The sequence below is a fragment of the Electrophorus electricus genome, chromosome 7, assembly GCF_013358815.1.
Source record: "Electrophorus electricus isolate fEleEle1 chromosome 7, fEleEle1.pri, whole genome shotgun sequence".
NCBI lineage: Eukaryota > Metazoa > Chordata > Actinopteri > Gymnotiformes > Gymnotidae > Electrophorus > Electrophorus electricus.
Genome location: NC_049541.1, coordinates 17297205 through 17310354, shown reverse-complemented (window position 1 = coordinate 17310354; position 13150 = coordinate 17297205). Strand labels below are relative to the sequence as shown.

Sequence of the window (13150 nt, the reverse complement as noted above, 5' to 3'; positions counted from 1 at the left end):
CATATAAAGAAAAATATTAGTATAGCTTTATTACTTTGAAGTCAAAGTTACATAAAAGTTAAAATGCAATATAAATCTGTTTATGTAAAATCTATGAGCTTTGCACAGACAGCACTTCACCATACTATTTCTATTGACATATTCCATCAGTCCATAATTTATTGGATTGCCAGGATCGCACCGCTAGAGTTCAAGGCTCTCATTCTCTGCCAGGTGCAAAAACCTTTGGCTGGACCTTTACAGCAGCTCAGTGTACAGCTTTGTCATTTGTGCTGATCTTGGATCTTCTGAAGCAAAAGCTCCATCTGCAGGTTCAGGTTGGGCTGACCTTTTTTAGTCTTTTTTTTCAGCAACTGGTATGTTGCCATTTTCTTTTCTTTGTAATTCTTCAGGGCTTCCTCTCTCTGTGCTTTGTCCTTCAAGTATTCCTGCAACAGAACAAGTGCATACAAGTGAAATGATAAAGGAATATAAGAATTGTTTTCTTTATTTTGGCACAACAAACTGGAGTGAACTGTATTATTCTCTGACCTGTCTCTTTCTGTCTTGTTCCTCCTTGATTTTCTCATACTCTTGCTTCATCTTCTGATAGGAAGACATTTTCTTCTGGTTCTTTTGCCTTGGTGTATCTTTATGGAACTGCCAACAGCACATCAGCACAAAACATAGCAATTAGCAAAGTAAATTAACCCTTTTTTATGTAATCAAGTGACTTCTTATACCAAATAACGCATTTCAGATAAAAGTTCATATAAGACCCGAAATCCCTGCATTCTGAAGGGTTTAGCACCAGCACAAGTTTTACCACTGGCCTGCCATCATAAAGCACATACATACTCTTGCGTGATTAATTGTTCCCAACACAGGAGATGGTCAGTTTGTCACTGTTATTGGTGAAATTGTAAAACCTACACACCTCTGAATCAGTGAACCCTGTTCATTAGATGAGCCTATAAGAGCTGACACCTCAGGAACAGGTTGCAGCCCTTGTCACAGAACTGGAACGAGCAGCAGGGGTTCCACGGTCCCTATTTCCTCCTCTTCAGGCTCCACAGTCCGTCCTTTCCTCCTGTGAATCCTTTTCATTTGCTCTTCCTCATCAAGCCTCTGTTGCTCAGCCAAGTAGAGATGCTTCAGATGCGCTGGGTATTCCTCTGTCAGTTGAGCCTTCGAATCTTGCATTCTCCATTTCTCCTTTCGAAGAAGCTTTCTGTATTCCTGTTTTATTTGCTGCCTTCGTTTGAAAGCAAATCCCTGGCCTGTTAATGGATAAACAGCTCTATTAGACTGGCTTAATAATAACCCAGTAATAACGTAGCCACTACATACCTAGCTATTACTGCGCCTTAAGATGTCTTGAAATAGTTTGTTGTACCAAAAGGTCTCAAATAGTATTTGTAATAGCAGTTAGCAAACTAGCTTGCTACCGAAGTTACGCAAATTTGGGGCACTGGATCAGTTCTTAAGAACGTCTAAAGAGTCCGAAGAGTAAACAAGAATTGTGGAATTCTATAACTCCATAAATTCAATGGTCTACGAAATATAACCATCTAGTTAGCTCTAATAGCTGACGTTAACCAAAATGCTTAGATTGTGAGCTACGGACAGACTAACCAGAGATCAACATACTTAGGTCTATAACGGTAGCTAGATATTAGAAAATCTCTGGACTAACCTTGCTGTAAACTGCCATCGAAATACTTGTTCCCGGGAATCCATTTTTTTCTTCTTTTGAGTAACAGCTAATGACGGGCCCTTTTCACAATCGTTTTTCACCTTTTTATCTTTAAATGACGCTTTAGCACTAAATCTTGGATTTGCAGGTGCCATTTCACAACTAAGTTAGCTAGCTAGTTAGCTAATCGAACTGTAAACATATGTAGCATGTATGGCCACAATCCGACACGTGACATTTTTGTCGCATAGTAATTACGTAAAGGTGGACAGTAGATCCTGCTAATCGAACATGGGCTATCGATAGACAGGGTCTTTACATTTTATTAAGTTTATGTAGCTATTTATAGTGCTATAACGCAACTACATTTACTTTAATAAAAGTGTAATTGGTGTCAATGATGAAAGTAAACAAACATTCAGACATTCAGTTTTCTTACTGAACCTTATTTTAACAACTAGCAATGTCTGAATATCAAGCCTCACTCTTCTGGTCTCTGTGTGACATGCCAGCAGTACTTTTCGTGTATTTCAATACAATATGGCTTTTTCTAATATCTCTAGTAATAAATTAAAGAAAAATATAGACGACGTCCGCCGTTTTCTTTCTATATCATTAGGTATTGCAAATGCGCACACCGTAGATTTCTATACGCGCGATGTTTGGCGGACGTCTATAGCTGTGAATCCTGAAGAGGTGTTGTCGGCTGTTAACTCTACTTGTGACCACACGGTGGAGGTAGAGGGTAAGTTAGGATCTTGGATAGTAACTTATTGTATACATACTGTATAGTATACTCCGTGCCTTATAAAGGATACACATTGCTTGTTTAATTTTCAGAAATTACTTTCAGTCTTCCTTTTTACAATTTTAGGTAACGAAAACATTACTTTTGGATTCTGTAATGTCACCAAAAAGCTGGTAGACATAGCAGCACTTCTCAGGGCAGCCAAAGCTCATTCTCTGGCTGGCTTGGGTGTATGTGTGCAGCGCACAGCAATGATGGAGTCACTGAGAGTGATGTCTGAAGGCTGCCCAGGTCTGTTTTTTAACTATGTGAATCTTAATAAAAGTTTTTCATTTGTTCATTTCACTGTTTATCAGCCATTGAATTAGTGGCTTATTACTGTGTAATATTGTTGACAAGCATTTTACATTTCCCTCATTTACAATTTCACAAAGTTGTTATTCACTACTTTGACTGTTTTAGATGGAATATCAGATGGACGTCTTGTACCTGAAGAGTTCATGAACTCTAAGAAGGCTCATGAGGTGCCAGCTATGTCTGAAGTGGTGGCCAGTCTGGCCAGATGCTGTGGAGTCAAACAGGTTAGAATGGCCTTGTTAACACTGGTACTGCTGTCACACTCACTAGAAGCTCACTAAAGCTGGATTCAGTAATCTTTCTCACCAACTTGTTTGTATATATTCTGTTTCTTTCCCCTGTACTCACACTCACTCACTCTCTCTCTCACACTCTCTATCTCTCAGGTTATCGATGTGGGCTCAGGTAAAGGCTACTTGTGCTCATTCCTCTCTATGCAGTATGGCCTGCAGGTATTTGGCATTGATTGTTCCAGCACAAACACCCATGGTGCAAAGGAGAGGAACAGGAAACTCAAAAGGTTCTCCAAAGCCTACCGTAAACATGACAGAGTAAGGAGAAACCAGAAAGTCCTGCCCAAAGACTCAAGTAGCAGGCAGACAGAAAAAGAAGAAGAAAAAGAAAAAAGAACCAATGAATGTCACACAGCTACTCCAGACCAGAAAGAAGGGGATGCGGAGAGCAGTCAAGCAGAGGAGAATGTTGACGAATGGAAAGTTGGGACAAACCTCTTCACCATAAGTGGACAGAGTCGTATCGTCGAGGTCCAGAGTTCTGTTTCACCAGAACTGGCCAGGGATCATTCTGCAGTCTTGAACAGGCTTGGCGAATGGGCATCAGATGCGTCAGAGAACCCTTTCATCGGTGCTTTTGGCCCCTGACATTGTGGAGCACACCTCACCTCGTGTCCCACTCGAGCCAGCTGAGCCCTGAGGAGAGGGAGAGGAGGAAGAGGGAGAATCTGGAGAGGAAGGCGCAGGACGGCAGACACAACAGTGACAATGGCAACTTGTTTTTCACCTCTGACCTCCTATGTCACAGCCCAGTACGGACCTCGGGACACTCATTCAGAACTGGAGGTGAGGGATAAGGAACACTGCTCTGACTAATGGCGAGTTCACTCTTACCAACACTGTTCAGACTCTGTTAGCATGCAGTAGGTTAGAAAAAGAAGCATAGTGGCTTTTATGTTGCCATCTTCTCTGCAGAACAGTCATTTATAATCCTCATGCACCTCCAAATCAGGCTTAAATGTGCTAATGCAGTGAATGGATTCTTATGTGCTGTGGCCTCTTCTATGCTTCACTCCTTTAACGGGGCGTAAATGTCATAAGAGAGTCAACTAGCCATTGGGTTTTAATATGGAGCAGAACCCTAAGGCCTTCGTTCCCCTGATGTGACAGCAGTAATCATCCCAATAATATTAATTATGTGGATTATGGGAGGTTACGCTCAGGAATTACAGGGATTGGTGTGTGAGATGTTTCCATCATGACATATGATAGCCGTGTTCAGTGAGCGGCTGCCGGGGAGAAGAAAAGTGGATGCATGCGTTAATGCAGCGTGCTGCCAGATAGATTTCATCACTGCACTCCTCCCCCCTCCCCACTCTCTCTCCCTCTCTCTCTCTCTCTCTCTCTCCCACTCCCACTCTCCCTCTCTCTTCCCTCTTCCTCTACCTCTCTCTCTCTCCACAGGAGGCAGTTATGGTGGCCTGCATACGTGTGGAGATCTGGCTTCCAGCAGTTTGCGGATGTTTGGAGCCAAGCAGGAGCTCCGGGCTGTCTGCAGTGTAGGCTGCTGCTACCACCTCCTCTCAGAGCAGTTCGATCCGGATGGCCAGGGTGAGCTCATGCCCTGTGTTCAGGGTTGTATACAGTGAAACATCCACCCAGCAACCCCAGGAGCTGAGTCACTATATCCGCATATTAAAGAAGAATGAAGGGTCACATAATCACGTTGGCTGAACTAAAGGGAGCAATTCATATTTAATTGGTGTGGTCATTGGGTAATGGAGGTCAATATATCTTTTTTGTTGTTGTTTGTTTGTTTGTTTTAAAATTGAAATACTACCCTGTAACAGGCTGATGAAAGAGTTGGTAGTCTGTGTAGGACTTCAGAGTAGCACCTAGACAGCAGCGTTCATTATGACATCACGATCACTCAAAGTGTCTGATTGCTTTCAGTGATGACACTTCAGTTGATGGGTTGTTGAGACATGCAGTCAGCCTGTGGTGTGTATGCATTTATCTATGCATTTGTGCTTGTGCATTTGCCTCTGGTTCTTCTTCCAATAATAGGTCTTCCAGCAAAGTTTAATTTCGTGTCAACATAGAAACTCAATTGTACATACACACCACAGGCTGACTGTGTGTCTGCTGAGGAAAATACTACTTATATAGTATTTCTCTCAGTATACTGTCTCCCATGAGACAGCTCTCCCAAGGGAGCATATGCTTCCACACACCACACACACACACACACACACACACACACACACACACACACACACACACACACACACACACACACACACACACACACACACACACGAGTACACACAGCAGGGGTTTGAGTCCTGGACAGCTGAAGCTGCTCTGTACAGCTCTCCTGTTCTTTATTAGTTCCTCACACAGCAGTGGCTTATTTGTCCTTCCTTCTGACCATGCGGGAAGGATTATTACTTATTTTCTCAGCCAAGTCAAGAAGCATAAATGCTCTAAAAGGGCTCAATATATTATATGTGACAGGTGATAGAAACAGCAGACCTTACTGCTGCTTCCTTTAAAATCACTTAGGAAAAGGACAGGAGATTCCGGAAAACAGTATGATATAAACAGGGCAACCTTTTTATTAGCAATAAATAAAAATTATGGATTAGGCAAAGAAAATGTGATGTTTTTCATTGGAGCACATGAAGACATTCTTTTCATTTTACCCAGTAAATGGTTCTCTAAAATTTATAAATTGTCCATTTCGATTCTACTTATAGAAAAATAAGGTTTGACAAAACATATGGTGAAATGCCTGACAGAAAGTGTGCAAGAGTTAAAATGAACACTGATGCTGCACTGTGGCTAATGCTACTTCCCATGGCAGTCCCGTAGTGACCTTCCTCAGTAATGCTATATTAAGATTAAGATTAATCTGTGTCTGGACATGCAGCCCCTTCTCATTGCCTCTAAGTCAGAGTGTAGTGATGACATAAATGCTTGCAGTAAAGTCGTCCACTGGGGCTCACGTGCTCTGCGTCGAGAAGAGTTCTGGCACAGCTTCTTGGCCACTGCAGACAATACTTGCTCCCAATCAGAGCAGAGCCGCTGTACCTGAAAACAGCCAAGAGCAATAGTGAAAGAGGCTGGAGCGGAATTAAGGAGGCTGTTTCGGAGTGAGGAGGCGACGGAGCGATGTTTCGCCCACGGTGCTCTCGCTTCCAGCCTCGCAAAGCTCGCCTTGAGCTGGCTTATATCAACAGTCACACGAAATTGAAAGTGTTGCGTCATGGTATGGTCACAAATGCATCAGGCGTACTTGCGCGCGCACACACACACACACACACTCACACATGTGGTGGAGAGTATCCATCTTAGGGCCCACTGTGATTATGCATCTCTGCGCAGTGTAAGAACTCACACTTAGTTATGTCCATGTGAAAGCACTGGTGGTCATATCCTGTTAGCCATGATGCATTGTTCTCCCAACCCACCACCCCAACAAACACACACACACGCACACACACACACACCATACATTCTCACAGTTTCTGTTAGGTTTTGGCTCTTGTTCAGCACAGCAAGCTTCAGGTTAACAGTAAGGCATCTTGTATTGCATAAGGAATAGGGCCTAAATGCACCAGTAGAGGGCTGGTTGAGTGGCAGGCTGACTTGAACATGTGGCTTGCAGGCATGTGCTCTGTGAAGCCCCACAGGATAACACGGCCTAAGAACACTTGAGTTCCTTAGGGCCTGGAGCAATGATGAATCGGGATCTAGATCTTCTGCAGCTTCCAGCAAAGTGATATATAAACAATGTTTAGATAATGATATTTATTCATGTTATTTTTAATCTTTTCTGGAATATATATTCTTTTCATTTATTCCCTGGCCTGTCCTGGGTAGAAGTGTGAGGTGGATGTGTGTGCGGGTTTCCCATGAGCCAGTATCTAAGAGAGCAGGCATGCTTTTTGCGGACGCAACGCCAGGATGTCGGCATGTCTGGTGAGTTTAAAATACAAACTCTTTGCCCAGAGGTATTGGAACACATTGACCAATGAGATTAACCCGGAGGTTGATGCCATTGACATGATATTGCAGTCTTGTGGTGTGAGAGTCAGTCTCTCTTTATGTTTGCTCCTGTGGTTCTTAGGCTCTGGAGAGAGTGGCAGCTGGAGGAGGGGTAAGTGACTGATGAAGTTGTATTCCTGCCTGCTGTAACCACACGTGTGCCCCCTCAGATTTGCATATAGAGAGTGATTCTGCCAAGGAGCTGTTTGTACAGCTGACAGTAATAGGCTGTCCATGCTGAACACCAGTCCTGCAGTTTGGGGTTGGAGGAATATGAATATTTATCATGCTCTGCTTAGATGGGCTGATAGGGTCTGCTTTTTACTTTAGATTTTTTTGTTTGTGGAAATTAGCGCAAGCACAGGGCCAGAACAGTGTGTTCTGCTGATTTGCATTATTTTGTGTGTATGTGTGTGTGCGTGCATGCATAACTCCATGTGCGAAGAAATGCACATCTATGTCTGATAACAACTGTGGAAATAAATGTGCTTTAGGCACAAGTGTCTTATATAAGGTCCAGGAAAACACCGTTAAAATGTGAATAAAAGGGGTTTTTAATTAACATTTTGGAGCATTTAAATGCCAGTTGGTTAGGTAATTCCTTATCAAATGTGTTCTGATTGGCCTGTTCACCTTTCTTTCACAGCTTCCTATGGAATCGCTCTTCTACAGGGCAGTTCTTCATGTTATTCTTCAGGATCACTATGATGCCCATAAGAGGTACTACTTTTGTCTATCTGTATACACACAGGAATTCAAACACGCGCGTGCGCACACACACACACACACACACACACACTCACACACGTTACTTACCAGGAATCTTCTTCGGATTTAAATATGAAGATTATTTGTAGTGTATGTATATATGTAGTGTTGTGCACACGATTTCCAGAGAAACAAGCCATGTAGATACACATAGGTCTGCCTCGCATACTGTATGTTTGTGACATCCTGGATCAAGTTGTACAGTAATCACCAATTTATCAGGGCATATAATACTGTAGTACATTGCTTTATAGTTTACAGAATTATATATTTCCCAGTGGTCATTAGGCTGTCATTCTAAAAGCAATGTATTAAGTAAAAGCAGAAATGCACTGTTCCTTGGGACAACTGAGAAGTCAGTTCTGGTATAAAACCCTAGCATTACCCGCCTAACCTTCCCAGCACTCTCTCCCAACACACACACACACACACACACACACACACACACACACACACACACACACGATGACAAACACAAAGCTTGCTTCGCTTGCTGACACAATCCCCCCGGGTGAGCGGGAGACACAAGGTTCTGTATCTCATTACCATGACTCCCGGCACATAGCATCCAGAGCAGTGTGTTGTTTTTCCCGCTCATGCTCCAGAGAGCTTTAGGAAGCACTGGGGAGCAGGGGGTGACCACTGCGGGACACTCAGGGGCTCCAGATACTTGATACTCACTGCACAGGTTGAGACCTGATTCTGATGACTGATGGTTATGACTCTTGTCTGAGCACTGGTTTTCCCCGTGGCTAGTGGGAAGCGCGTTGGGAATGTTTACTCCAAAGCATCCTCATTCGTGGACTATGTGAGGAGGGCACTCAGGAAATTGGAACTGGACGCTTCAAAGGTGAGCGGTAGTGACACTGAAGATGTCAAGCAGAGGGGTTGTCTGTTCTTCTAATTTTCTATGAAAAGATGCCCAAGTCATAATGCAATCTGGATTCAATCTGCTGTTTGTTATCAGATTTTATCATGGCAGAGATCATTTTTCGCCTAACAGAACTGAACTAAGCACCTCAATTTATCCTTTATGGGGACTTTCATTTACTTTAGTTACATTGTAGTAAATCTCTGTTATTGAAGAGTGCTTGTGTTCATCTGATTTCTGTTAGGGAACAATGGATAAGGGCCTAATTAAGCAAGCAGGGTAGGGCAGAGATTTATCAAATTTCGCATCCAAGCATTTTGCATCCTAATTCTCTATGGTCAAACAGTGACTCTTGTTGTTTCTGGGCTCTGAAAATAGAATATTTTTTCTTCTCTTATGGTTTTGATTTTCACTGGTCTGCCTTCTCCCATCTTCTCCCCTTCTGTGCAGCTGTCAGATGGTGTGATCCAGGGTTACCATGACCTCTACCATCCTAGGCTGAACGAGGATGGTGGCCTTCAACATGGTGAGTTCAGTTTTAACGCCATAACTTCCACATTGTTTGACAACATCATAGAGTTTCCCTCCGTCCCTACCTACATTTAACATCCAACAAACTGTCTGGAGGGAAGTTACAGATTGAACTCAAAAGTGAAACTGCACAATATGGCACTGTCACATTCTCCTTCAGCTGAAGGTGACTTTGGCTCCATGTATCGAAGGCCTTATCCTGCTGGACCGTCTCTGCTACATGAAGTGCAGGTAACAAAGTCCTCGTGTCCTCATGACAGTGATAGATATTAGATATTACCATCTGATTGGCTGACCTGAGCCATTTGCAGACTGATGGTTTTTGCCACCATCAAGTATTTCATTCTGTGCAGGTCACCAGTCACACTCTAATGAATATGGAGGTCTGGTCCTGTCATCTCTCCCCACCATCCTCAGCCTCCCTCTGTTGGTCCCTTGCCCTTGGCCCTTTGACCACTCTGAGCCATTGTTGGATAGGGATCTGTTTCAGTTCCACGATGAAGTTTGTTCTCCAAGTGCTCTGCATGCGTCAGTCTGAAATAGAACACCGAAAAAGCTTTTTAATCCACTCGTAATTAGAGGAAAAAGTGCACTTTGTACAGTTACTGTGGGACTGTTGAAAAGGGCCGTTATTTCAGGCTAAATCTCTAGCTTATGCCTCAGAATTACAGCAAATATGGTTCTAATCATACAAATCTAAAACTGACTATTCGGCATTTTGGACACTGAAAACTGTTGTAAAGCAACTATTTAAATACTAATTCATCACTTTCTAAAATGATGGATCACTTTCTGGTTGAACTATGTGCTGTTCCTGTTAATATAGAACATAGCTTCCAGCATGAGCCCTCACAGTGGTATTGTATTTGAAATGACTCATCAATGCATACACACTCATCACATAGAGTGCTAAATAATTAACAGTATTTAGCTGGGCTGGTAAGACAGCATATGTTTTAGTTAAATATTCATTTATTTTTATACCCAGAAAAGGTATTACATGCAAGTTTGGGCAATTTGATCCTTGCTCCAGTCAAACAGTTGATCATGAGACAGAATCATTAGAATCTATTCTTCTTATCTTCTCTCAAGATTCATTTGATTTTATTGCCATGCAAACGTGTGCCATTGTAACGCCGTTTCAACTTCTTTCTTCACATCATCCATCTGTGTTTCAGTTTCTACTCTTCTTTTGCACTTAATGCACATAATTCTTCCAACTTATCTGGATCTGAGCATCTGTTTTGTAGTAGAACTTCAAGGACCTTGCGTTCTTACCAGTTGCTCCAATACTGCTGATATTCTCCTTTATTTTGCCTTAGCTATTCAGCATACAGAAATATCAGTCTTTGGTCCTTTATCTTCTTTTATAAGCATCAACTTCAAACAATCAAATCTTGTGTTGGTTAATTTAAAAACGGGGCAGTGGTAGCTCAGTGGTTAAGGTACTTGACTTGGTATGCTGAGCAAGGCCTTTAACCCTCAATTAATCCATTTGTACTCAGTCATAACTGTAAGTCACTTTGGATAAAAGTGTCAGCAAAATCTAAGTATAAATGATTCTTTTCTTTTACTATACTGTAGTTTTATTCTCTTACATGTTTATGTACAAACAGCCAATCGTTCTACTCCAAAAGAGTGGTTTCTTAGTGGAAGTAGGGAGAGGGAGGCACCAGCACAGGTGTACTCTTGTAGGTCATATAGTAAGGCAAAACCTGCTCCACAGCGGCCTCGGGTGGTAAAGCAAACTTAGGCAAAAAGACAGCTGTATTCATATATTCACACACACAAAAAAGTAGTTCGGGTTCCACAGCTCTCTTCGTACTACAGGAATTCAACAGTTTAGAGTTTCGTCTCCGTTTCTGCCTTCCATAACATGCTTTAAACATAAAACCCAAGCCTCCTGTCGAGGACACTTAAGAGCGTGCGGCTAAGGCAGTCACGAGGCGAAATCCGCAGACTATGGAAGAGTGATAGAAATGTTGATCAGGAGTGAAGCTGTTGGTTCTCTGGGGATCATTTCTGTATGGTTTTGTTGCGTTCACTTGGCGGTCATATAGCATAAGGCAACTAAACCATTTGCTTTCGTATAGAATGATGTGGTTCCCTTTTGTCAGACACTAGAAGGGCTTGCTGCTCATTAAGCATTGTTGACATGACAGCCTGTGAGCCCATGGTGTCCATATGGAAATTAGAGTCACAATAGACATCATAGCATTTGTGGTATAAATAATTTAGCTGAGTTTGCTACCCTATATAAAACCTACTTTGATGAGCAATTATGGAGTGTTTTATTATATGAACTTGAGGACAAAACAGTTTTCAGCTGAGCCAGATATTATATCTATCTAAATAGTCTCTTCTGTGTTTTATATACAGTAACTGCACTCAAGCAATTGGCAAACTAGTTGATAGAATTTGTTATGTAATCCTGTTATGCAGACATGAAACTACAGTAGAGTTTAAAAGTCCACAACCAAGAACTGTTGGCTTCATTAATGAGAAACTAATCCAAGTGTTTAGTCATTTATTACTTACTAATGAAGAATAATTTTATTAAGACTGTTTTAGATCCTCAAATGAAATATATCTGGAAATCTTGTTTGCACATCATTCGCACATATTTTTTAATTCTTGAGACAAACCATTCTTGAGAATGGTAAATTATTTGCCATGTCTTAACAGCTAACACCGATTGTTTTCCCAACATGATTCTTTATGCAGCTATGCGTATGCTTTAACAGTAAAGAGCATGGGCTCTCTTATACACCACTCTCTGTTTAGGCAGGGTGTTAAGTAGATGGCAGAACAAAAAGCTGCAGTGAAATATACTGCACTGCCGTCATGCAACCGTAGCCCTATATTATACATATGCCTCTCCAGTGTACAAATTCCTCTTTAAAGACTGAATGTTCCAACAGGAGAATGTGTGCTACTCCGCCCTGGTGCAGCTCTTTGACCCACTTCTGTCCCCCAGATGTTATGCTGTCGTTGGAGTAAAGAGCCAAAGGACTTCATAACAGCCAAAGATGCTTTACCTCATATATTCCTTTTATTTGTTGTAATTAAATTTTATTTACTTGCAATGTACTCTTATATCCTAATTGTTATTGTGAACTATAAATGATTTCTTATGTCTGCATCTGTGTGTTGTAATTAAGTCATTATGGCAATGTGCTTTTTCACTATCTCCGTAATTTCCATGTTGATATCAGACTTAAAGGAGTGACTAGCCCTTGAAAGCAAATAGTCGCATCCCCATCTGATCTTTCAAAGAAACAAAATCTGATTAAAGCATCACAGAGTTGTCCAAGTAGCACTTTAATAGAAGCAGTAGATAGAAATTAATGCAGTGTGTTATTCAGGCTCTAAATGAACCTTTTGAACTCCTGAGTTTTTGCTATTGTGGATACTGCATGCATGGAGTGATCCTCAGACATAAGTCGCACTCAGGCTGCCAGTATTCTGCTGTGCCAGGTTGGTTACCAATAATCAGTACTAATTAAAGCCTCAACTCTTGGTCACCTCAGCCATTTCATCCACAGCCCTGGATGTGCACGTAACATTCAGATTTATTAAAAACATATATAAGCTCCTCAAAGAGATACATTGACCTCTATCATTGCCAACTCTATAGATCATTGCAGTTTGAGGGCAGAAGGATATAGTGGAACTATTCTTTAATTAGTTCTTTGTATATTTATCTATTCCTTTTGATCTGTGTCTGAATGGAGGAGTAAAAAAGGTTTCAAGGCTATTGGAGATTCTGTTTGCTAACCACTAGTGAACAAGGCTCTGTCTTAAGGGCAGATTTCAACACCTGGTAAGTGCATCATCTATCTAGTGGAAGAGTTTTTCCCTTCACCTTTCTCAGTCTAACTTTATAACTGACCTTCTAAAAGTAGGTAATTCAGTAG

At 41.7% G+C, this 13150-nt stretch overlaps 2 protein-coding genes across 2 annotated transcripts; one reads left to right on the top strand and one right to left on the bottom strand.

Annotated features, from left to right (window-relative positions):
- Positions 1–14: 14 nt before the first annotated feature.
- Positions 15–1910, bottom strand: ccdc59 (coiled-coil domain containing 59). The gene is given in 5 exon segments (XM_035527975.1): positions 15–428; positions 532–629; positions 933–1259; positions 1676–1724; positions 1726–1910. Coding segments are annotated over 5 exon segments (744 nt in total). The 5' UTR covers positions 1831–1910; the 3' UTR covers positions 15–263.
- Positions 1911–2092: 182 nt separating this feature from the next.
- mettl25 (methyltransferase like 25) lies at positions 2093–12740 on the top strand. Its single transcript, XM_035527974.1, is given in 20 exon segments — positions 2093–2420; positions 2550–2714; positions 2886–3004; positions 3167–3649; positions 3651–3692; positions 3694–3792; positions 3794–3859; positions 4478–4487; positions 4490–4624; positions 5971–5976; positions 6908–6960; positions 6962–6997; positions 7146–7175; positions 7710–7783; positions 8588–8681; positions 9153–9209; positions 9211–9228; positions 9394–9458; positions 10893–10902; positions 12158–12740. Coding segments are annotated over 20 exon segments (1863 nt in total). The 5' UTR covers positions 2093–2215; the 3' UTR covers positions 12254–12740.
- Positions 12741–13150: the final 410 nt, after the last annotated feature.